Source organism: Littorina saxatilis, linkage group LG9 (genome assembly GCF_037325665.1).
Source record: "Littorina saxatilis isolate snail1 linkage group LG9, US_GU_Lsax_2.0, whole genome shotgun sequence".
NCBI lineage: Eukaryota > Metazoa > Mollusca > Gastropoda > Littorinimorpha > Littorinidae > Littorina > Littorina saxatilis.
The window spans coordinates 56431975-56458297 of NC_090253.1; the positions used below are offsets into that span (position 1 = coordinate 56431975).

Consider the following 26323-nt stretch of genomic DNA (forward strand, 5'->3'; position numbering starts at 1 on the left):
CGACTAGACCTGACATTAAAGTTTTTAATTATTTCCCCCAAAAAATGTATCCACAATGCGGACCTTCTGGAACAACAGAAAAGGTTGATAAAAACAGGACACAGATTCCAAACGGCGAGGCGCGACTCATCATTTTTAGCTGAGCCTAAAGAATACTCATCTGTCTTTCATTTTGGTGTTAAAAGTGTCTTGTTTTCAATGCTTTGCTTACTTTCTACAATCGATGTTAATTAGCAGTTATAATATCACTTAAACTGATCGCAAGTCTGCACTGTAGTCACCCGAGGTGTTTACTCTCATATTTGCCCCATTCCTCTTAGACAGCAATGGAACGTATGACTGGTCTGTTTGGAACTGGTTGTCATTCCTTGTGGTTATTCTGATGCATGCCCTATGTGGTGCATGATAACGTTCAGATCTAGACATAAGTCTCCTTGCTTGTGCACGAGGAGGTTCTAAACTTCGCCAAAACATCATTGCAACAAATTTCGCACCCAAAAAAAACCATGACTCCCTGTGTCATTTAATTCAAACTGTCTATGCCAGTTAAAGCCGACTAACTGGTTCACCTTTCGGATTACAGATTTATTTAACAGGGATCACGTGACCACCGGTCAAATAAGAGTACCCTCAAAATCGATCGGACAAAAACGCAAGGGACCAGTTAAGGTGAAGATAAACTAAGCAGTTACGTGTCGACAGTCACAGTTATCTATTGCTTCGTGCGTCTTTGTTTCTTGACCAGTGCTCTTGATTGTGGTACCGTTGTGTTCCTAAGACTCTGCACTTTCTTTTGATATAAAGCTCACTGTGTATAACTGGATCAAGCACGTGATAGTCGCTAATGAATAAAGTTGTTCATGATAAAGGTATATACTGGGACTAATTGGAACCTGGCAGTGAGATGGATATCCTGGCAACAAAGTTGGTGTACATCCTTATGTACTCGTGTATGTATGTTACTTTGGTTTTGATTATCTGATAGAGGAAGAACATATTTGGGAAAATGTGAAATGCAAATGGCGACCATAATTAATATTTTGCGGATATCTACTTCCTCTAGCAGACAATGCGTCAATTTTGAGGGGCATCATGACAAAAATCACTGAATTTGAGCAATGACTTAGTTGATTGCTTTTACACTTTCAGAATATTTTGCCAACATAACAGAGGTACTTCGTTCTCTTGTATGCAATGATCCGGAGAAAAAACTTTTTAAACTCGGCATAGAAATGTTCACTTGTGTCCACAAAATTCAGGACTTCGCATGTCTACAGACAAATGATTGATACAGGTACTGCCAAAGTTTCTTTTGCGTATAAGCACTGACGCAAATGTTCTAGGACTGTAAACACGCTTTATATGTTAAGGTTGATTACTGTGCCACAGCAATGCCCAGCCAAGCGTGACCGCAGCATGTTTTGAGAGGCGCGCAGCGATAACCGCTGTCAGTGCAAAACAGCGTGAACGTTTAATTTTTTCTCATGTGTTTGCATGACTAGCAAATTTACGCTAGTGGTTACACGCAAATGAAAGTTTGGCATTGTCTTTACCAATCATGTGTCTGTAGACATGGGAATTCCGGACTTTTTTGGACACAAATGAACACTCCAAAGCAATCCACTAAGGCATTGCTGAAATACAGCACTTTTTGTCATTATACCCCTCAAAATTGATGCAACAATCCAGTTTTTCACCGCTCATGCGAGCGACACCTGCATCAGTAGGAATAACATAGCACCCGCAATATGCAAGCTATTTCAACAAAACAACTTGTCATCACTTTCACGAGTTTTCATTCACATCCAGCTGGGAAATAAATCTCATGTTCCCCATGCAATAAATCCCCGGTTTCCATAGTTGCAGGAAGCAGGCTATACATGGATAATCAAAAGCAAACCCAATAGAAACGCTCGGGGATTCTTCGGCTCTTTTCATTGGCGTTTCCCCAGACCTAAACAGACGACACTGCTTTGCAAGCGGTTCCAAAAACGAACTGGCAAACTGGCACAAGTAAACAAAAAACAAAACTACTTCATGAAAGGTCATTAATTCATCACAAACAAATGAAACCTAGCGATATGTTTTGTCTTCTTACAAAGTCATGGATTGGGTGTATCTGTGTTTCGATACACAGACGTTCGAAGAAACACGAACGTCAAGTTCAAGTCAAACCAATTGACCCCTGACACGCACATTTTGACCCGTGCACAAGACGTTGTATTGACAAACGAAGCGCAAATAAGAAACAATAATAAAAGCAAAGAACATAGCAACAAGAAATGCAAACATCTAACAAAGCCGAGCAAGCAGAATGACAGGTCTAATGAAAAACAAAGAGGCAATGAGTCGGAAACAAGATCGCGATTCTTTCCTTTGCTGCACGACGCAAATCTTCTGTGACCTTTGACCCAACGTGCCTTGCTGCACGATGCAACTCTTCTGTGACCTTTGATCCAACGTAGCTTCCACATTCGATCACTAAGCTTAAAATGTCCAACTGAAAACCTAGGGGGTGGAATACTGAGAGGAACCTTCAGAACTGTGCATCCTCAAACCTGACATACTTATCCCAACATTCTATGAACTAAAAACACAGAAAGTTACTTTCACACGCCAGCTTAGATTGCAACAACGTGCTGGGGCCCCAAACCATGTATCATCAAAACGGAACTCGTGTTTCAAAGCATGGCTCCCTGTGTTGATTTGGCACTTATTTTCTCACAACCAAAATTATGACAAAAACTATGTTTGGGGGTTTGTTGTCAGACCAGCTTTTGTGTCGGTCCTCGGGGGGCAAGTCGTTTCATATTTATTGACCAAGGCCTTCGGCATTGGTCAATAAATATGAAACAAAAGTCGATATGCCCCCCGAGGACCGACAAAAAAGCTGGTCTGTCAACAACCCATCAAACATCTTATATTGTTCTGGGTATATCATTACTTTGACTTTCTTCGTGTATGCAAACGTTGAAAAGTTTTGCCTATTGTGATTTATTGTCGATTTTTAATTGGTCCCTTCCGTTTTTGTCTGGTCTATTATGAGGGTACTCTTATTTGAGCGGTTGCCACGTGATGCCTGTGAAAGAAATCTTTACTCCAAAAGGTGATCCAGATAGTTAAGTGAACGGCCTTAACTAGAGAGTTTGAATTAAATGACATGTGAATGCATGCTTTAATTTGGGTGCAAATTGTTTTACAATAAGCTTTTGGCAATGTTTACTTCGAAGCCGAAACAACTGCTGCATGATCATTCTTCACATCAGAATCTACCAGTGCTTGGCAGAGTAGTTTGTTTCTAAATAGGCATGATGATGTCACGCGGAACTTAATCCCTACACTTGGTGACATTAATGTGGCAAGCAAGAGCCTCCAAAGTAGACTTGCAGGTGCAAGTTAGGCGTCCTCACACACTGTTCGTATTTGTGTGTGTGTCGGCTTTGCACACTTCGGGGGTATTGACGGTTTCGGGTTTTCGGTATTGACGCGATCTCGTTTCCGACTCATTTCCTCTTTGTTTTTCATTAGACCTGTCATTCTGCTTGCTCGGCTTTGTTAAATGTTTGCATTTCTTTGTTAAATGTTTGCTGAACCTGCAAAATAACGTTAACTATATTTACACCGACACCAGAAGCGGTTACAAAAGCAAAACGGTCTATAACTGCCTGTAACATGCAGTTCCCACCATCGGCCACCTCGACTCTTCGATTGTTACTATGTAGTGCCATGTCTGACACTTTTAGCATGTGATAAACCACTGAAACATAAACTTGTTTTCAAAGTGACAGCCTCGGAGAAACTAAGTTGTGCTCACGTCACGTTTGGCACATGAAGACAGTCAACATCAACTCACAGGAAGCTCAATAAGCACGCTTTGGGTAAGTACCATCAATAAAGATCAATAATTAAGTAGAAACATTAAGTGAAATGTTAAATAAGAGGTTGCTTAATTTTAAACTTCAGTTTATTTTAATGATACCAACAGTTAGTCACAGAAGTTGTTCAACATGTTGTATTAAAATACCGTGTGTTTTCTTGTAAATAAAAAAAACAACAACACAGGAGGCAAATACTCCACACCCTGCAATGAGAACAAAAATCTTAAACGGCTGACCGTTGGCAGTCTCAGACTATACAAAAACGGTGAGGTATGTGTAGCCATATTTTCGCAAACGTTAGCACAGTTGAGTGTCTGTTTAAAATCCTACAAAAGAACAAAAACAATGGAAGTAGTTTCATTTGCTACCGAAGTGATTCCTTGCATTATGCCAACACTTCTTTATTAACTCTCGGTAGTGCGAGACTTTCAAGAAAAGTAACTAATTACATCACAGGCTTATAACGGAATGCTCCATCCACTAACCCGAAACGGATTTAAATCGGACCACACTTGTTTTAACTTGCACCTCAAGTGTTATTTAACATTGCCGGTCTGAGTAAAAATGATACGTTTTATCATTTTATCAGTGAACGTTCTTTAGAAAGAATAAAGTCAACGCTAACATGCGTAGTCAAACCAAACCTATGTGACCATGTGAACAAACGGTACCCTTGTGCTATAGTGGGTTGATTTTTGTTGTTGACATCACAGTACCCCTAAGCTATCGTGGATTCAACTATTGTGACATCACAGTACCCCTAAGCTATCGTTGATTCACTACTGTTTCGAGACTATTCTTTCTATGTGTTGAAATGGTCTGGCGGAATAGCCGATTCTGTTATTTGCATAGGTAAAATTGCTGTCTGTTTGTATTTGACACCCCTTCAGGCCGAATTCATTTTTATAGCGCTGTGTTCGGTGTTGCGTGATGTGTCTGTCACAAGCAGAAGATGGAAACTCAGATGTGAGCGTTGTCTTGCGGAGTGGGCGGAATGTGCGACGGGGTTTCCTTAGATTGGGTTTGTTAGATTGGGTTCGTCAGATTGTGTGTTTTTTTAATTGTTTTTAGGTGGTTTTTTTTAGACTTTGATTTTTAAATTAGAGTTTCATGGGTCTCTTGTTTTTTTAGACTATAGTTCTAGAGTGGGGATCTAAAGTATAGTTCTAGAGTATAGTTCTGGAGTATAGTTCTAGAGTGAGGATTTAGAGTATAGTTCTGGAGTATAGTTCTAGAGTGGGGATCTAGAGTATAGTTCTGGAGTATAGTTTTAGAGTGGGGATTTAGAGTATAGTTCTGGAGTATAGTTCTAGAGTGGGGATTTAGAGTATTGTTCTGGAGTATAGTTCTAGAGTGAAAATTTAGAGTATAGTTCTGGAGTATAGTTCTAGAGTGAGGATTTAGAGTATAGTTCTGGAGTATAGTTCTAGAGTGGGGATTTAGAGTATAGTTCTGGAGTATAGTTCTTGAGTGAGGATTTAGAGTATAGTTCTGGAGTATAGTTCTAGAGTGGGGATCTAGAGTATAGTTCTGGAGTATAATTCTAGAGTGGGGATCTAGAGTATAGTTCTGGAGTATAGTTCTAGAGTGAGGATCTAGAGTATAGTTCTAGAGTGAGGATCTAGAGTATAGTTCTGGAGTATAGTTCTAGAGTGAGGATCTAGAGTATAGTTCTAGAGTATAGTTCTAGAGTGGGGATTTAGAGTATAGTTCTGGAGTATAGTTCTAGAGTGAGGATTTAGAGTATAGTTCTGGAGAATAGTTCTAGAGTGGGGATCTAGATTATAGTTCTGGAGTATAGTTTTAGAGTATAGTTTTGGAGTGGGGATCTAGATTATTGTTTTGGTTTGCTCTAGTTTTAGAGAGTAGAATATTTTGAAGTTTTTATTGAATGTAAACCCCCGTTTCCCACACATTTTCCATCACCATCATTTGGAAATTAAAGGACCTATTAATTTAACCTGTGTCAGCTTGTTTTGATTGTTTGAGTTTTGAGAGAAGAGGGGCACACAGTTACACCTGTTACACACATACACACACAATATAGATTAACTCAAATACTTACACGTCCAGGCACAGCTTGGTGTCCCCCCACACACTGGAAGGCTTCGGCAGCTCATACGGAATTGTCTGTCCTCATGTTGGTTGTTGTGCTGGCTATCGATATTGGACAGAAATGATCCATACGAGCAAGTACGTTCGGCCTTTTGATTCCAATCGTTTAGCCAGCCACCACAATCGACAGGAGCAAAGAGCAGGCAGGATGTCGCCAGCAGAAACCAAGTCATCAATGCCTGTTGGAAGAAATATTGTTGACTAATCAGTGCCCAACGCTGATTCTTACAACCTTTCTTAAATGTTATTTTGTATGTGCATATTTTGGAGTATAATGATGTTGAATCTATTGAATCCGTTAAATTAAATCTGTATCTCGTTAGGCGCGAAATAAATGTTGCTTCTGAGTAATCGTTTAAATTCATGTTTTTTTGCGATTTGTCAATATTGATCAGAAATTTAAGCTGTATTCTTTTTTTAATCTTACTAAAAAAAAGATAGTACATTCATTTGCATTAGGATTCGTGATGAAAATACGACAGAAAAAAGGAAACGATCAAATGTTTCTAAAAACTAATCCTTTGAGTATCGCTGCTGAAAAATTCTATCCGGCAGTATTATATAGTTTTGTTTAAATTGAAGTTCAATCTTGGTCAGACCACTGCTGAAACTACATAGTAGCAGTTGTGGCAGTGGCACTAGCACTAGCAAGTTGTTGTTCACGTTATTGTTGTCGTTACTTATTCACGCATTTTGTACTCACCATTTTTGTTCAATGGGAAACGCGTTGGCTCCTGGTGGCCCGGTTAAACGTCTGGTAGCAAGAGTTCTTTTATTTAATGAATCACGAGAGCAACAGAGCCGAATCCTCACCTGCAAGCCCAAATCCATTTTATGAAGATCACAAACGTTTGATTTCAAATCAAATAATTAGGAATCCGGAGATACTTTCTTAATCGAGTAGGATACTCTGACGGGGGAGAGACTTACAGAGACCCCCTCAGTGCCACACCTATATAAGAAAGTTGAAAGAGATCACTAGTAAGACATTGGTATGCTCCCATTTGAACCTGCAAGGTAATCCATTGAGAATTGACTCCCGACCAAAACCAGTTCATAGCCGGGCGGAGCATACTAATGTAATTTCAATTCAATCTTTCATCGGATACTTTTCTGTACACTTAATACTAATAATAATAATAATAATAATAATAATAATAATTGTCAGAAAGTACTGGTGTCACATGACTGATGTGAAACAGTTGATTGGCTAATGGCAATGCGCTTAAAACTGTTAGCGCACTCTTGAAGTGCGCTAACTTTTTCAGAGAGCGTATTCTTCCGCCCTTTTCCAAAGCGAGGCTGTGCCCCTTCTTTTGATCTGAGAAGATTCTTCTCATCCTCCATGTAGTGACATATGTAGCTTATCTTCTCTGCATAACCAAATTATTATGCTTGACCCTACATTTCCCGCGGCTAAAAGCAGAAGTGTTTTTTTTTTTGGACAGATTTCATGCGCCTGTGCCACAGTGAATCTAAGCCTCTTCTTTTCGACTTGCGAAGATTCTTCTCAGCCGCTGTAGGTTAATAGGGTCTTTAATAGGGGCGGGGATGTAGCTCAGTTGGTAGCGCGCTGGATTTGTATTCAGTTGGCCGCTGTCAGCGTGAGTTCGATCCCAGGTTCGGCGGAAATTTATTTCAGAGTCAACTTTGTGTGCAGACTCTCTTCGGTGTCCGAACTCCCCCCCCCCCCCCCCCCCCCCCCGTGTACACTACATTGGGTGTGCACGTTAAAGATCCCACGATTGGCAAAAGGGTCTTTCCTGGCAAAATTGCTTAGGCACAGTTAATAATTGTCTACCTATACCCGTGTGACTTGGAATAATAGGCCGTGTAAGGTAAATATGCGCCGAAATGGCTGCAATTACTGGCCGTATAAAATTTCATCTCACACGGCATCACTGCAGAGCGCCTAGAACTGTACCCACGGAATATGCGCGATATAAGCGTCATTGATTGATTGATTGATTGATTAATTTCCAAATGATGGTGATCGGAAATGTGTGGGAAACGGGGGTTTACATTCAATAAAAACTTCAAAATATTCTACTCTCTAAAACTAGAGCAAACCAAAACAATACTCTAGATCCCCACTCCAAAACTATACTCTAAAACTATACTCCAGAATTATACTCTAAATCCTCACTCCAGAACTATACTCCAGAACTATACTCTAAAACTATACTCCAGAACTATACTCTAGATCCCCACTCTAAAACTATACTCCAGAACTATACTCTAAATCCCCACTCTAGAACTATACTCCAGAACTATACTCTAAATCCCCACTCTAGAACTATACTCCAGAACTATACTCTAAATCCCCACTCTAGAACTATACTCCAGAACTATATACTCTAGATCCTCACTCTAGAACTATACTCCAGAACTATACTCTAGATCCCCACTCTAGAACTATACTCCAGAACTATACTCTAAATCCTCACTCTGGAACTGTACTCCAGAACTATACTCTAGAACTATACTTTAGATCCACACTCTAGAACTATAGTCTAAAAAAACAAGAGACCCGATGAAACTCTAATCTAAAAAAACAAAGTCTAAAAAAACAACCTAAAAAACCATTTAAACAAAAAACAATCTAACGCACCCAATCTAACAAACCCAATCTAAGGAAACCCCGTCGCACATTCCGCCCACTCCGCAAGACAACGCTCACATCTGAGTTTCCATCTTCTGCTTGTGACAGACACATCACGCAACACCGAACACAGCGCTATAAAAATCAGCCCGACAGAAAAACACGTCTGATCCCCAGAAGAATCGTCGGAAAAAGGAAAGCCCCAGAAAAAATCTCGCGTGATCTCGCGTCATACATCAAAATAAATTCGGCCTGAAGGGGTGTCAAATACAAACAGACAGCAATTTTACCTAAGCAAATAACAGAATCGGCTATTCCGCCAGACCATTTCAACACATAGAAAGATCAGTCTAGGAAACCATAGTGAATCCACGATAGCTTAGGGGTACTGTGATGTCACAATAGTTGAATCCACGATAGCTTAGGGGTACTGTGATGTCAAAAAAAAATCAACCCACGATAGCACAAGGGTACCGTTTGTTCACATAGTCACATCCTCCCCAACTAAAGTTGTCGGCTCCTGGCGACATGTCAGAATTAATTTTTAAAATACAGATAAACGTGAAAAATGTTTGACCTCCAAAGAAACATAGTATTCTCCATCTCCAAACAATCGTTTCAAAAACTTCTGATTTTCACACAAAAACAAAACCAGCATCAACTGACAATTTGTTCTGACTAATACAATATTCCCCCCAAAATAATGAGTTCTGAATACACATTCCACATAGTCTTTCCAGCATCAACAATCATATCTCAATCAATCAATCAATGAGTCTTATATCGCGCATATTCCGTGGGTACAGTTCTAGGCGCTCTGCAGTGATGCCGTGTGAGATGAAATTTTATACGGCCAGTAGATTGCAGCCATGTCGGCGCATATTTACCTTTCACGGCCTTATTCCAAGTCACACGGGTATGGTAGACAATTATTAACTGTGCCTAAGCAATTTTGCCAGGAAAGACCCTTTTGTCAATCGTGGGATCTTTAACGTGCACACCCAATGTAGTATACACGGGGGGTGGTTCGGACACCGAAGAGAGTCTGCACACAAAGTTGACTCTGTGAAATAAATTTCCGCCGAACCTGGGATCGAACTCGCGCTGACAGCGGCCAACTGAATACAAATCCAGCGCGCTACCAACTGAGCTATATCCCCGCCCCAACATATATATTATATCTCCTGTCAACATCTAACTACTTCACACAAGTTGACAAAAATCCACAACTAATCTTCAACAGAGGCATATCCATGGTTCATTTTGTACATATTTGTTCGCCATTTGACAGATAAACAATAATGATAGTCTTTACGACTTATCGAAACATTTGATCTCACTTAAGCCCTACATCAGAACAAAATATTGACAATCGTTACGATCTATCAATGCATGTCCCCTCCAATAAATGAACCCAGAGCGTGCAAACGTCTGCATCCCAACTGTAGTGGCAACACAATCTTCTCATCAAGCTTTAACAAAATGACCACTTGCCTAGGCAATCAAAACTGGAAGTCCTTAAAACTCACCCAGAATATAAAACCTTTAGAGTCAAAAATTAGCAGCAACTTAATGTCACACTCATCACAATTAGACTATTCAACAGGAGTATTCATGGGCAATCATACAGTCCTTCAAAACCTATTTCAAAAATCCACACAAAGGTGAAATAACAAAATCCACTAGTGTCAATTATTATTAATATGAGGCTTATATCGCGCGTATTCCGTGGGTACAGTTCTAAGCGCAGGGATTTTTTTTTTAATGCAATTTATATCGCGCACATATTCAAGGCGCAGGGATTTATTTATGCCGTGTGAGATGGAATTTTTTTACACAACACATCACGCATTCACATCGGCCAGCAGATCGCAGCCATTTCGGCGCATATCCTACTTTTCACGGCCTATTATTCCAAGTCACACGGGTATTTTGGTGGACATTTTTATCTATGCCTATACAATTTTGCCAGGAAAGACTCTTTTGTCAATCGTGGGATCTTTAACGTGCACACCCCAATGTAGTGTACACGAAGGGACCTCGGTTTTTCGTCTCATCCGAAAGACTAGCACTTGAACCCACCACCTAGGTTAGGAAAGGGGGGAGAAAATTGCTAACGCCCTGACCCAGGGTCGAACTCGCAACCTCTCGCTTCCGAGCGCAAGTGCGTTACCACTCAGCCACCCAGTCCAGATCAGGTGCCAACCCTAACATACAAAACAATGTGTAAGAAAGAAACCCTATGGAATAAAAGTAAAATAATCATGGTGGACACCAATAGACTATTCACGTTACAACATCCAAGCTCCCGACCACCGATCTCACTCTCAAACCTCTCTAGCCTTACCTTTACGGATTACAAGGAACTAGTGGCATGACGGTTGACGGTTTGATAGTTTAATGTCTTTAGCTAATGAAAGCCTTATCGACAATTGGTAATACACACTCTTAGAAATGAACGTATTTACATGAAATAATGAAAATGAACATTTTTACATGAAATATTTACAGACATTCTCTAGCAAGGTACCCATGCCAGGTAAACATTGCTTCACAGTTCCGCACACGTGTAAATCCACGCGTATACATGTACACGCAACCCGATTTAAATAAGAAGACCATCCAGTCCAACATTTGCGTACGGAAAAGTTACATTATACATCATTTCAGCTTGACTCATCTAGTTTCTTTTTGCGCATGTTTAGTGCCTTAGAAATAAATTGTGCAGTTGCTTCGAGTACACTTTCTTCATCCAGGGCTAGGATACGGGTTACATCTTCCATTGAGGCTGGTTCAGAACAACTTTTTAACACGTTACACCTTGTACGGAGATCAGCATAAGCTGTACAGTGGAAAAGAAAGTGTACATCGTCTTCACAGACTCCATCACACATCGGGCATGCACTGTCGCGTTCCTGTTGTATTAAAAACCACTGGGCATTGCTCCTCAGCCCACAGGCTCTTAACCGAAATCTAGCAAGCGCATCTCTTTTCCATTTGTTTGCTATACATAATATATACTTCTCAGGCTGAAAAACGCGTTTAAAAGAATAAAACCATTGATACTTCTCGTTTGTCTCCATTTCCCAATGCCAGTTTTGTTTATACATACAAATCAGTCGATCTTTAAACTGGGAAACAAAACCGTTATCGTAGCCAGCCCCTTGACACAGCCAAACAATGCCAAACCCGTTTTCAGCTAACACCTTCTTAACTTTGGAAACCCAGTTGTGCTTGCCAGATTCATGTTGCAAAAGGAGCATTTCATAGGTCTGTTTACAAATTCTGGTTTGCGGAAGTCTTGTTAACTTAAGCCAATATTTCACACTGTCACGCGCAAAATGTTCCCATCAATAAATGTCACTAGTGTGTGTCCCATACAAGTGGTGTGAGACCTTATTTCTTCTGGATTATTCTTTCCCTTCTCTTCAGTCCGTGGGCACGTGGTTGTTGGGGGGATGTCTGCTTTTCAGCTATTATGATTGGTCAGTGGAAGTGACGTCGCGCATGACGCCGGTGGCTGGCAGGCATGCGTGAATAGCTTGCAGACTGGGGATTGGCGACGCACAGGAAGGGTAGCTAGCACAGGTTTATTGCAAGCCAAGTTTCCTTAACTTTTGTTCCTGAGAGGATAAAGCTGAACGGCTGTGGTTTTTGTTTAAATCCGCCGTGCCGGGCTGCGTGGATATCTTTTGTTCCCCTGCTTGTGTTCAAGGAAGCGCCGCTAAGATTTTCCCCTTCATTTCTCACAGGTTGTTTGGTGAGTAGTGTGTCAGTCTGGGTGTCGCCAATTTGACTTCTCTAGTAGCTGGAATGTGTGTAAGTGTGTGAATGAACAGTAAGTCTGAAACCCATTTTGTTGCTCTTCGTTTTTCGTTTTGTTAAGCTTTCATTTGGGGTGGTGGGGAGGTATCATTTTCACCCCATGTTTTTCCGTGGTTGAGTGGTGTATGAGCGAAATCTAGGCTTTTTATGTCGAAATTTCTAATTCTCAAAATGGCGACTTTCTAACCAATATGGAGAATTGATAAACACTTAAATTAAGGGAGACATGTATTCCCTAGCATATTCTCTAATAAGTTCAGAATTTGACATAGAGAATTTTTGGATGAACTTGGATTTTAAATGACCAGTGTAATGGTGGTCTCATGTAAGACAGAGTCAATATGAACAGATTGTTGTGCTATGTCACAAGTCCCATGTTTCAAGCATACTCATGTAATAATGTCCTAGTATTTTGTCGGAAAACCTTGTGGGGTGAGTTTCATGGTTTGGGGGTTGAGAAATTGTAAATTTGTCATGAAACTGGATTTTTGGTATTTCTTGTGTAAAACAAAATGGCGGATTTGTGGGAATAGTGGTTGCCCTTGGAGGGAGTTGATTATTTGCCTTGTCAGAAATCGAAAGTTATTTCCCCTGGCCAATATGGCCGCTGCCCTGTTTACCCAAAACATAAACTTTTTGTGAAAGTGTGTTTGACTTGAGAAATTTTTGCACATTGCTTTCCCAAGTTAACTTTTATAAATTGAACTTATGATTTTAGGGTTTTATATTTCATGGAGAGGTCAACCGGAAGTAACCTTCAGCCATTTTGAAACTTTGTTGACATTGTTTTGAAAAACTGTGTACTTGGATACCAGTTTGTTTTCATGTAGGTTTTTGGAACTTTTTCAGTGTTTTGGAGTCTAATTCAGACTCTGATAATTTTCTGAAACTTTTTGCTATAAAGTTAATAGTCAGTTGGACTTTGAAAATTTTTGGGGAAAGTTTTCCAAATATTTTATACATGATAAGAACAAAGTGGAACTTAGTTTTTGGGAGTGATGTTTTGTCACCATAAAAGGCTAAGGTTAACATTGACTTGGGAGAATGTTGTGCAATTAAGAAACGTTCTAGTTTTAAGATAGTTAGACTTGAACATAAGTTATTATGTTGCGCAGAACCTGCCTACCTGCCTACCTGGCTATCTGCCTACCTACTTATCCTGGTACCTACTACCCTGGTGCCTGCCGTCCTGCTGGGGGGTGATGATGATGTGCGTACCTAGCCATTCCCTGGCTGGGGTTTCCCGGTTCCCTGCAACCCTGGGATGCAGTGTTCAGGAGGAGAAGTGGTATCGTTTTCATTGAGTTTTGGGAACATTGACTTTTTGGGGATTACATGAACAATACGGTGTTCCCCTCTACACGAACAATCCGTTGTTCTCCGCTTGATAGCGTGTTTATGTTCCGCCGATAGCATTCTCCGTCGAACCACGGTAACCCTTTATTGCATAATTTCCGTGAATGTTCACCGGGTTAATATTCATGCGCGACTGTACCAGAGACTGTGCAATATCATGATTGATTTGTGACATTGATGAACCGTGGGATCAAACGTTCTGTTAATGAATTGAAATCACAGAGACATTTGGTGATCACTGCGCTTGAGTGTTAACAACACCCCATCATGTATTGAAAATTAACCTAGACAAATTAAAAGGGTTCTTGGATTTTTGAGTGTGCCCAGAGATATTTTGTGGTGAATTGATGTTTGTGTCAAGCTAATGAGGTGTTGTGTGATTTTGGGTGAACTATTAGTGCAAGCAGGACCTCACATCGATGGATCATCACTTGTGATTATCTATTTATTGGTCGTTCTGGTTTGAGAAACAAGCGCGGAAATTGTGTTAATAGCTTATTGGCTTCAATTTTTGATTAGTTAGTTAATGTGATTGAATTAGTGATTTAGTTTCAGATTCAATTAGCTTTTGTTGGTTAACCCCTTAAGTTTGAGAGAGAGTGTGCTTGTTGTCTTGTATTGTGTATTTATGTGAATAAATTTATTCTTCCTCTTTAATTCAAAAACTATACCGGTCTTGTCTTGCCTTTCATTTTTAATCTCACATTTCCTTTTCTTTTATTTTGTACCACGCGAGTAGCGCGTGACAATTTGGTGGCAGCGGTGGGATTCGAAATTGGTTAGGTTTTCTCATTGTTTGTGTTAGTGTGAATGAATTGGTATTAGAGTGGGAGGTTGGAGGGTGCCTGGGACTCTGAGTCTAGGGTAGGCTACTGGAGAGTTAGTTTACACCCAGCTGACACACCTTTCTTGCCAGGGCCCGGTAGAGGAAGGAACTCCAGGGGGCGTCTTTCACCTCACTACTAGTACTAGTATAAGCTGTTTAGATTTTCTTTTGGGTCAAGTTTGTTTAACCCCATAACATTTTTCTTCTGTAGTGTTACTCCATTGACCAATCGTTTCGTGTATATGTAACCGAGTGGTGGATTACCTAAGGATACAGTGTCATGGGTTTATAGTCTGTGGCAGTGTATTGAGGTATTAGTCTGAGATTTTCCATAACAACTGATTTGGCAGTTCCGGTTTTGAATTTCCATCTGAGATAAAAATGTGTTTTTCCTTGTTGCGGTGGTTGTTGGTTTAATTGCTGTCATTATTCCTGATCGCTGTTGCGGACATTCCTTGGTTTTGACGGTGACTTTGTTTGGTTTTTCCGGGAACCGTGCTGTTTGGTTTTGAATGTGGAAGTGTAGCCACGACCCTGGGTTGCTACGTTCCGGAACGACTTATCAGCAGCCGGCCGACAAGGATCAAGAGCACATGTCGACGTCATTAGAGAGGGAATCGCCGCGTGGAGTGGTCGTATCTCCTTCGGATCTGAGGACACCATCTGCTGGACGAGGGAGAATTCTTCAAGAGCTGTCCAAGAGCGCAGAGAGGGCGAAGAAGGACGCGACGAGGAAGAAGGCTGTCGCAGGCGCGACCATGGACTCTTCCGTGGAGGACCAGTTGTGGGCTAAGTACCAGGAACATGGTACTTCGTTTGGACTGTCCGGGTCTGCGTTGCTGACCTATGTGACTCAGCAAGTGCAGACGGAGTTGCAGCGACTGAGGGAGAAAGAGGAGCGGGAACGAGAAAGTGATCGCCGCGAGAGACAGCATCAGGGAGATATCGAGCGACAAAATGAGATCCGACGGCAAGAGAGAGAAGACCGACAGAGAGAGTTTGATCGCCAGGAGGCCTTGAGAAGAGATGAGATAAGAAGGTTGGAGGATGCACGTGAGCAGGAAACAGCCGTGCTCCGAGGGCTAGTGGAATCCAACAAGAGCAAGGGCGACTACAAGGTTATCCTGAAGAAGTGGGACGAATCACAGGATATCGACTTCTTTTTGCTCAATTTTGAGCGGATCGCCGTTTCTCATGGATGGAAACAGGACCGTTGGGCCGTCAGGATTGCAGACCAGCTCACGGGGCGGGCTCAACAAGCTTATTTGCGACTGACGCCGGAGGAAGCAGGCCAATATGAGACCATTAAGAAGACGTTATTGGAGGAATACAGGAAGACACCAGATAATTACCGAAGAACGTTCCGGGAATTGAAGAAGATGTCAGATGAGTCGTTCAAGCAGTTCGTCAAGCGGCAGAGACTGTACTTCGAACGATGGATCGACACATCGGAGATCGCCAGGACCTACGAAGCCATGTGTGATCTCATTCTGCTGGAACAGTTCTTAGCCAACCTCACGGGGGAATTGGCGACGCACGTACGAGAGAAAAAAACCCAAACAGCTGTGGAGGCGGCCGACATGGCGTTCCAGCATGTGGAAGCGCGTCGGGAAGCTCGTATTGATATGGGCCAACCGGGTCTTTCGGGCGCCAAGTCCAGCGATAAGGGACGATCGAGTTTCAAGGGTCAAGGTGGACGTAACTATCAACGCTCTAACCGAGACAAAAGTGAGGCGGACAAGACATTGTCGAAGCCGGATAATGCTTCATCTGGACAAGACCGTGCCTCAGGTGGCGAGGATGAGGAACTTAAGGGATCGGGGACATCTCCCGACACGAGCCAAACCTCATCAAGACCTTCAGGATGGAAGCCGACGTGTCATAAGTGTCACAAACGGGGACATTACAAGAGGGAGTGTCCCGCCAGGTTTGACGCAATCCAGACGATGGAGAAACAACCTGAGGACCTTTGGTCTGAGATGACTCCACTCTGCGAGAAATGCGAGAGGATACCATTTGAGAGGAATTACAAAGTGCGGGTCAATGGAAAGGTCTGTTGGGCGATGAGAGACACTGGAGCGGATGACATCTGCGTAAAACCCGAGTTAGTCAATCCGGAGGACTACACAGGAGCAACTGAAAAGGGGGTGCTTGCCGTGTTGAAGGTTTCAGGTGACTACCCCAAAGCCCTCATCGACATGTACTCGGCCTTTGTGAGTACAATGCATCGTCATCGGTGACATGGGCCCAGACATCTTCGTCGGCGAGAATGCCATCCGCGCAGATGGAGTAGTGGAGAAGATTCCCGTCTACCCTAAGAGGAGCCTTCTGGTTGTCACGAGAGGACAAGCTAAGGAGCAAGCGAAGACTCCGAAACCTACACCTGTGACACAAGTTGAAGGACTCGACGTGTCCGCTGAGGAGCTTAAGAAGCTGCAGAAGGAGGATGCAACTTTGAACCGTGCAAGAGAAGCAGCGGAACAGAAGACGACACAAGGAAAGAACAAGAATGTATCATTCAAGGTCACCAAAGGAGTGTTGAAGAGAGTGTTTATTGATGCGCAAGGTGAGCATACCCAAGTCTGCGTGCCCCAGAAGTTACGAGCGGCGGTGATGCAGTGTGCACATGATACCCCAATGAGTGGTCATCTGGCGGCTAAAAAAAACACAGGAAAGGATTTGGAGCACGTTCTATTGGCCGGGATTGTGCATCGACGTGCGGCGTTACTGCAAGTCCTGTGAGAGGTGCCAGAAGATCACGCCGAGAGGGAAAGTGGCCAAAGTTCCGTTAGGGAAGATGCCGATTCCAGGCAATCCCTTTGACAAAGTGGCCATCGACATCGTTGGGCCGATCAAGCCAGCATCTGCAGCGGGTCACCGGTACATACTCGTCATGGTGGACTTTGCTACAAGGTACCCTGAGGCAGTGCCATTGCGCGGGATCACATCAGAGCAGGTGGCGGAAGCCATGTGGAATATGTGGTCGAGGCTGGGTATCCCCAAAGAAGTTTTAACAGACCGAGGAACGCAATTCACTGGAGAATGCATGACTGAAGTCTACCGATTGCTGGGATTGAAGGGGCAGTTTACGACTGTCACGATCGGGTGACAGAGACCAAGAAAGTGTCACTCAGTGGAGTGCCTGTTCTTGGTCGTGTATGATAGAAAGCGCCTGTGCGTGATATTGGGTTACAGCAGAGTTTGCTGACGGTGCTCAACGAGCACGGATGTTTTGTATCGCACGAGTTTTACAGTGGAGGTTTCTGCTGTCATAGCTAGGGCTGACGGTTTTTCGCTGACAGCGCACACGGGATTTTCACGGATTGAGTTTCTCGTGTCTTTTTCTGCTTGGGAGGCAGAATTGTGTATAGCTGGACTGGTTTTGTGACAAGGTCAGTCACGTGTATTTGGCTAGGTGGTCTGTCAGAGACTCAAGGACGGCACACTTGACACCCAGCGGCAGAAGGGGAAGGATCGTATACACAGTTTCTAGAGTATGATGGTTTTTCACCGAGTATTATATTCGGCACTCTAGGGGAACTTCCACGAGTTATTTCTTCTCTCTGCCACGTATTTTGCTGAGGACAAGTCGTCAACTTTCCTTCGTCGGCGATGGCTTTCGCATAAGGATTCGACAAGGGGTTCTGGACGGTTTTGGTCACTGTTGACGAACAGAGGCTGGTCCAGGGAGGAAGCGGACTTTGCTTCCATTGAGAGTACAATCATAGGCTTTTGAGGTAATAAATCATTATTTAACGCTGTTGATGAGTCTGTGTTGTGGAATGAAATACTCTCTGTTGTTCTTTCCTGGTTAGCGCATAATTTACTCTCTGTGACGCTAAAATACTAATCTGTATATGGTTTTTGCAGATAGGGAGAGAAGGACGGAAAATGACTGTTTTGTTGTTGTAAAAAGTCCATTTTGTGCAGGCCCACGTGCTCGATGAGATATTTAAAGATGACATGTTTTAAGGTGGTGGGTGAGGGGTAGCTGACATGTTTAGTGCACCGATGCTTTCTGTTTGCAGCCTTCGCTTCGTTTCGTTCGCCTCGCTTCGTTACATTCCTGTAACATCTGCACGGCTGACTCTGGCGGGAACTGTTGAAGCTGCGCTAACCAGCGGACCGGCTAACCAGCGAACCGGCTAACCAGCGGACCGGCTAACCAGCGAACCGACTAACCAGCATACCGGCTAAGCAGCAGCAGCAGAGATAAAGCTAAGTGCACCATGTCGTACGCACCCCGTTGACCACCGTTGTCTTTTCGTATCTATGATTTCATTGGAGTAGTGACAACGTGGGGTGTGTGACACCTGCACGAACTAGAGCTTTTCGAACAGAACATTCTCATTTGACTGTATTTACACGGGTTCAGCGTGTTACTATAATTTTCTACATACTACTGGCATTTTGTCAGTGAACACTGGTTTTTTACGTGTTGAGAACGTAAAAGGAACATATTTTGAGTGAAGGCTCGAGGGAGGTGGAGAGTTTATACATAAACAGGCGTCTGAAACTTATACTTTTGTTGACTCTATTTAATTGTATGACTGCGAGAGTGGATCGTGGTGTGGTTAGTTAATTAGTAGTAATTAACCGGTTCATAATCACCTTTAGTGATATATTGAAACGTGACACATGGGGGCCAAGCCGGGATTTACTCAGTTAATTTCTGACTGATAAAGACCCACCAATTAAGGATAACTAAGAGCAGATAATCTCGTCAGTGCTCGACTTATTTTCTGCTTGGTGCTACCCTTTTTTGTATAGTTTTGATCATATACCACACCTTAAGCGATTCACATCTTGCAGGAAATGTAAATTGTAATTTGTGAGTTATTGTATGCGCTAACTGTGATTACTTCCCTTTCCTTTGTTTGTGAATCTTTGTTGTTGTACGTTCAGAGTTTTCCGTTGCAGAGAGCTGAGCGGGGTTAGCGGATTTGTTATTCGTTTTATTCAGTTTTCTCTACATTGTTGTTTCGCATTCTGTAACAGGTTACATTTCTACCGTCTTGTTTTACTTGGATTTTTCTCCATATTTTGACTTTGTTGGAATTTTGGGGGGGAAGGGTCCGAGGACTTCTGTCCTAACCAAGGCTGTGGGAAACGCTTTGTTTCACCGCAAAAAGCAGCCGATAAAGTAGGCCACGGCTGTGGGAAACACTTTGTTTCACCGCAAAAAGCAGCCATAAAGTAGGCTACGCGTTTTGTTCTACACCGTTTGGATTTTTCTTCTGCATTTTCCGGTTGCTGGATTTTTGTATCCACCGCTTTCGTCACCGCGTATTCTAGCTAGAGCTGCGTTAGACTTACTTTGGTAATAAAGCTTTGCTAAAACTAACCATGGCTACAGGGGGATCTCCTACGAAGAGATTAACTTTTGAGACTCCTGGTAGCGAGGAACAGACAGAGCGAGACGCACGCGTTAGAGCGCGTAGTTTGCTTAAGCGCAAGGAGTTAGAACGTAAGGAAGACATAGAGCGACAGACGAGAAAAGAAGAGCTTGACAGACAAGAGCGACAGGCCGAACGCGAGAGACAGGAACGACAAGACGAACGTGACAGACAAGAACGGAAAGAGAAAGATGAACGAGACAGACAAGAAAAAGAACGACAGGCCGAACGACAGGCCGAACGTGACAGACAGGATAAGAAAGACGAGCTTGACAGACAAGAACGACAGGCCGAACGAGACAGACAAGAACGGAAAGAGAAAGAACAGGCTGAACTTGAGAGACAAGAACGACAGGCCGAACGAGACAGACAAGAACGGAAAGAGAAAGATGAACGTGACAGACAGGACAAACAGGCGGATCGCGATCACCAGCTAGAACTAGCTAGGCTACAGGCAGAGAAGGGTACGCTTACTCAGGCTAGCGCGCCGACATTTGTTGCCGACCGTACGAGACTGCCGACGTTCGACGATGACAAGGACGAGCTCGACGACTTTTTACGCCGGTTTGAGCGCATTGCATCCGACCAGAAGTGGGAAGAGGCCACGTGGGCTAGCCGCCTTAGCACCTGCTTGAAAGGACGCGCATTGCAGCTCTACAACGCTTTGGAGGACGACGAGGCGAGAGACTATCAGGCACTAAAGAAGGCGTTACTCCAGCGCTTCAACCTGACTGCTGAAGCCTACAGACGACGTCTGCGTAACAGCAAGAGACTGAGCGGCGAGCTGAGTCATCAGTTTGTGGCACGCCTTAATCTCTACCTGCGGCGCTGGGTGGAGATGGCCGAGAAGAACTGGACCGTCGACGACCTTGCCGACCTCATTGTCATGGAACAACTGATGTCCAGCCTGCGACCTGAGGTGGTGACCTTCGTGCAGGAGCACCAGCCAAAGACTACTCAGGAGGCAGCCGACTGGATCAGAGTACACGAGGACGCCCAGGCGATCTCCGGCAAATCTTCAGGCTCACGGCCGGGAAAATCGGGAAATTCAGGTTCTTCAGGACCCAAGGACGGGAAGGACGATCAGGGACACAAAGGATCAAGTTCCAGAACTGACATCCAGTGTTACTACTGCAACAAGCGGGGCCACGTGAAGAAGGACTGCCACAGGAGACAGGCTGACCAGAAGGGCGTACACTTTGTTGGCAGCGAGGAGCTAAGGGACGTCACGAGCTCATGCACAATACCACAACTCTGCGTTCCGTGCTCCAGGAAACATTTCCAGCCCCACTGCAACGTTTACGTTAACGGAGTGAAGGGCGAAGGTCTGCGGGACACAGGAGCAGACATGATAGTAGTTCGGGCGAGTCTAGTTCCAGCTATGGCCTACACAGGAGACAGCATCAGGGTGAGAATGGCCGAGGCATCTCACGCTTACGACTTGAACACGGCAGTGATCAAGGTCGTAACACCGTTGTTCACGGGGACCATTGTGGCCGTCGTCATGGACGATCCTCCATGCGACCTGCTCATCGGAAACCGGGTTCAGTTTGTGGACGGCGTCACCAGGGAGGTTCCCGTTTATCGGTCTCCCGACGTCATTTCAGTGCTCACGCGGGCACAGGCGGAGCGAGAGGATAAACCTCTCAAACCCCTACCTGCTGCACGAGCTGCCCTGGGGAACGTGACCCCCGCGCTCCTCGCGAAGGCTCAGGCATCTGATCCGACACTAGCGACTCCTCGGGAGCACGCGAAGTCGGGGAAGGTGAAGCTGAGCGGGAAGCATGGGAGGTCAAGGTTCCTCAGGGACAAGAAGTTGCTCTACCGTGAGTTTAGCAACCAAGAAGGTACATTCAAACAGGTTGTCGTGCCTCGCGAGTTTCGCGAGGGTGTCATGGCAACGGCACACGACTCGATTCTGGGAGGTCATCTTGGCACCAAGAAGACCACGGATCGTGTCTGGCGCCACTTTTACTGGCCAGGCATCTGCACGGATGTCCGACGTTTCTGTGCGTCCTGCGATAAGTGCCAGAAGGTGGTTGCCAAAGGAAGGGTGAGGAAGGTCCCCTTGGAGAAGATGCCGCTCATCGACGAACCCTTTCGTCGGGTGGCAGTGGACATCATCGGGCCCATCTTGCCTGCGTCTGAGGACGGAAACAGATACATTTTGACCATGGTGGACTACGCTACTCGATACCCAGAGGCGATCCCTCTGAAATCGATTGAAGCCACGCGAGTAGCTGAGGCTCTGGTTACTATGTGGTCCCGGCTGGGAATTCCATCAGAGGTACTCACCGACAGAGGCACGCAGTTCACGGGAGGAGTGATGGCGGAGGCAGCACGACTGCTATCACTGGAGCAGCACTTCACCACTCCTTACCATGCTCAGTGCAACGGACTGGTGGAAAGGTTCAATGGCACCTTGAAGACCATGCTGAGGAAACTAGCTCAGGAGAAACCACGCACGTGGGACAGGTACATCCCAGCATTGCTTTTTGCATACCGCGAGGTTCCTCAGGAGAGCTTGGGCTTTTCCCCATTCGAGCTGTTGTACGGCAGACAGGTACGCGGTCCCATGGCTATCCTGCGTCAGGCTTGGACAGACGAAGAAGCTGACGAGGAGGTGCAGACGACAGCGACCTACATCGTAGAACTCAGGAACAGGATTGAAGAGACCTGCAAACTGGCTCAAGAGAACCTGGGGAGAGCAGCACAGCGTTATGCGCGAGGATTCGACCGCAAGGCACGGCCGCGCAGCTTCAAGATTGGAGAACGGGTGTTGCTACTTTTACCTGTCAAACACAACAAGCTACAACTGCAGTGGCAAGGACCTTTTGAGGTGACAGCGAAAGTGGGCCAGAACGACTACAGGATCGTCATGAACGGGAAAGCACGCCTGTATCACGCCAACCTGCTGCGCGCCTACATAGAGAGGACTGCCTACGGGGAAAAGGACAAAGTGACAGAAGCAGTTGCTGTCGTGATGGACGAGACAACGGGAGAACAGGGAGGAGGACGTGTACCAGTTTGTCCGCTGGAGGCTAGTGAGGATCACACAGACGTGCACATCTCACCTGATCTTGGGGACGACCAGCAGGCGGACTTGCAAGAGATCCTGAAGGATGCAGCACGGGTCCTTACAGACATACCACTTCAGACGCATCTAGAGGAGTTTACCTTCGACTTGCTGGAGAAGCAGCCAGTGAGGACGAAGCAGTATCCCATGCCTCATGCCCAGAAGGAGGTGGTCAGGAAGGAAATCGCCGACATGACGAAGTTGGGCGTCATCGAGCCAGCGAACTCTCCCTACAGTTCACCAATTGTGCTTGTGAAGAAGAAGGATGGACGCGTCAGGTTCTGTGTCGACTACCGGAAGCTGAACAAGATTACGGCGTTTGACGCGGAACCCATGCCTGATGTTGACTACCTCTTCAGTCACTTGGCCAAGGCCAAGTACTTTTCCAGACTGGACCTCACCAAGGGGTACTGGCAAATCCCAGTTGCCGAGGAAGATCGCCCAAAGACTGCATTTACCACTCCATTCGGCCAGTTCCAGTGGACAGTCATGCCTTTTGGTCTACAGAATGCAGGTGCCGTCTTCACTCGCATGATGAGGAAACTTTTGGAACCTTTGAAGCGCGAGGACATCAGCAGTTTCATCGACGATGTGCTGATCGCGACAGAGACATGGACTGAACATCTCGACGCCCTGCGCGACGTGTTCGGAAGGTTGAAGGACGGAAATCTGGGAGCTAAACCGTCCAAGTGCTACTTGGGATTTCGGGAATTGTCTTTCCTGGGTCATGTTGTCGGCGAGGGATTGCTCGTTCCAGAGGACGACAAGATCCAGAAGATTCGGGAGGCGGAGCCACCGCGCACGAAGAAAGAAGTCAGGTCTTTCCTGGGCCTAGCCAGCTTCTACAGACGCTTCATCCCGCACTTTGCCGAAATCGCACTACCACTGACCAACCTTACCAAGAAACTACAACCGACCGTTGTAGTGTGGACTGAGGAATGCAGCTCCGCATTCAACACCCTGAAGAGGCGACTCACCAGTCAGCCTATTCTCCGACTACCAGACCTGAACAAGGACTTCGTGCTGAGGACAGACGCTTCAGGGAAGGGACTTGGGGCAGTGTTGCTTCAGGAGACAGAGGGGTTTTTGCACCCTGTTTGCTTCGCCAGCCGTAAGCTGACCTCGGCCGAGGCAGCGTATGCAACGGTTGAACGCGAGTGTCTCGCCATTGTCTGGGGCATCCAGAAGTTCGAAGCATACCTGTACGGACGACCTTTCTGTCTGGAGACGGACCATCAACCTCTGCAATATCTTCAGGTTGCAAGGTTGGCAAACGCCAGACTTATGCGCTGGGCGTTGATTCTCCAACCGTACCAATTCACGGTACGCGTCATTCCAGGCGCCAACAATGTTGGAGCTGACTTTCTCTCTCGGGCTGTAGAGGAGAACATGACTGTGAGCGAAACCGAGGTTTCGTCTTGAAGAGGGGAGGTGTGTCACGATCGGGTGACAGAGACCAAGAAAGTGTCACTCAGTGGAGTGCCTGTTCTTGGTCGTGTATGATAGAAAGCGCCTGTGCGTGATATTGGGTTACAGCAGAGTTTGCTGACGGTGCTCAACGAGCACGGATGTTTTGTATCGCACGAGTTTTACAGTGGAGGTTTCTGCTGTCATAGCTAGGGCTGACGGTTTTTCGCTGACAGCGCACACGGGATTTTCACGGATTGAGTTTCTCGTGTCTTTTTCTGCTTGGGAGGCAGAATTGTGTATAGCTGGACTGGTTTTGTGACAAGGTCAGTCACGTGTATTTGGCTAGGTGGTCTGTCAGAGACTCAAGGACGGCACACTTGACACCCAGCGGCAGAAGGGGAAGGATCGTATACACAGTTTCTAGAGTATGATGGTTTTTCACCGAGTATTATATTCGGCACTCTAGGGGAACTTCCACGAGTTATTTCTTCTCTCTGCCACGTATTTTGCTGAGGACAAGTCGTCAACTTTCCTTCGTCGGCGATGGCTTTCGCATAAGGATTCGACAAGGGGTTCTGGACGGTTTTGGTCACTGTTGACGAACAGAGGCTGGTCCAGGGAGGAAGCGGACTTTGCTTCCATTGAGAGTACAATCATAGGCTTTTGAGGTAATAAATCATTATTTAACGCTGTTGATGAGTCTGTGTTGTGGAATGAAATACTCTCTGTTGTTCTTTCCAGGTTAGCGCATAATTTACTCTCTGTGACGCTAAAATACTAATCTGTATATGGTTTTTGCAGATAGGGAGAGAAGGACGGAAAATGACTGTTTTGTTGTTGTAAAAAGTCCATTTTGTGCAGGCCCACGTGCTCGATGAGATATTTAAAGATGACATGTTTTAAGGTGGTGGGTGAGGGGTAGCTGACATGTTTAGTGCACCGATGCTTTCTGTTTGCAGCCTTCGCTTCGTTTCGTTCGCCTCGCTTCGTTACATTCCTGTAACATCTGCACGGCTGACTCTGGCGGGAACTGTTGAAGCTGCGCTAACCAGCGGACCGGCTAACCAGCGAACCGGCTAACCAGCGGACCGGCTAACCAGCGAACCGACTAACCAGCATACCGGCTAAGCAGCAGCAGCAGAGATAAAGCTAAGTGCACCATGTCGTACGCACCCCGTTGACCACCGTTGTCTTTTCGTATCTATGATTTCATTGGAGTAGTGACAACGTGGGGTGTGTGACACCTGCACGAACTAGAGCTTTTCGAACAGAACATTCTCATTTGACTGTATTTACACGGGTTCAGCGTGTTACTATAATTTTCTACATACTACTGGCATTTTGTCAGTGAACACTGGTTTTTTACGTGTTGAGAACGTAAAAGGAACATATTTTGAGTGAAGGCTCGAGGGAGGTGGAGAGTTTATACATAAACAGGCGTCTGAAACTTATACTTTTGTTGACTCTATTTAATTGTATGACTGCGAGAGTGGATCGTGGTGTGGTTAGTTAATTAGTAGTAATTAACCGGTTCATAATCACCTTTAGTGATATATTGAAACGTGACAACGACCCCATACCATGCGCAGTGCAATGGGCTGGTGGAGCGTTTCAACGGGACGTTGAAGAGCATGCTGCGCAAGATGGCTGCAGAGGAGCCCAAGTACTGGGACAGATACATTTCAGCATTGCTGTTTGCCTACCGAGAGGTTCCACAGGAAAGCACCGGATTCTCACCGTTTGAGCTTCTATACGGGAGGACAGTACGCGGACCGATGGCTGTGCTGAAGGACCTGTGGACAGGTGGAGAGGATGCAGCTGAAACTAGGGAGGTCTCAC

The 26323-nt window shown here is 44.9% G+C and overlaps 1 protein-coding gene across 1 annotated transcript in view; it reads right to left on the reverse strand.

Moving 5' to 3' along the window:
• LOC138976538 (hemagglutinin/amebocyte aggregation factor-like) overlaps window positions 1-26323 on the reverse strand; it is a 57619-nt gene that overhangs the window by 9293 nt on the left and 22003 nt on the right. The window contains exons 2-3 of the mRNA XM_070349397.1: window positions 6697-6806; window positions 5944-6172 (exon numbers count right to left, since the gene is read on the reverse strand). Coding sequence (XP_070205498.1) covers window positions 5944-6172; window positions 6697-6699 — 232 coding nt within the window. The 5' untranslated portion in view covers window positions 6700-6806. The remainder of the gene's footprint in view (window positions 1-5943; window positions 6173-6696; window positions 6807-26323) is intronic.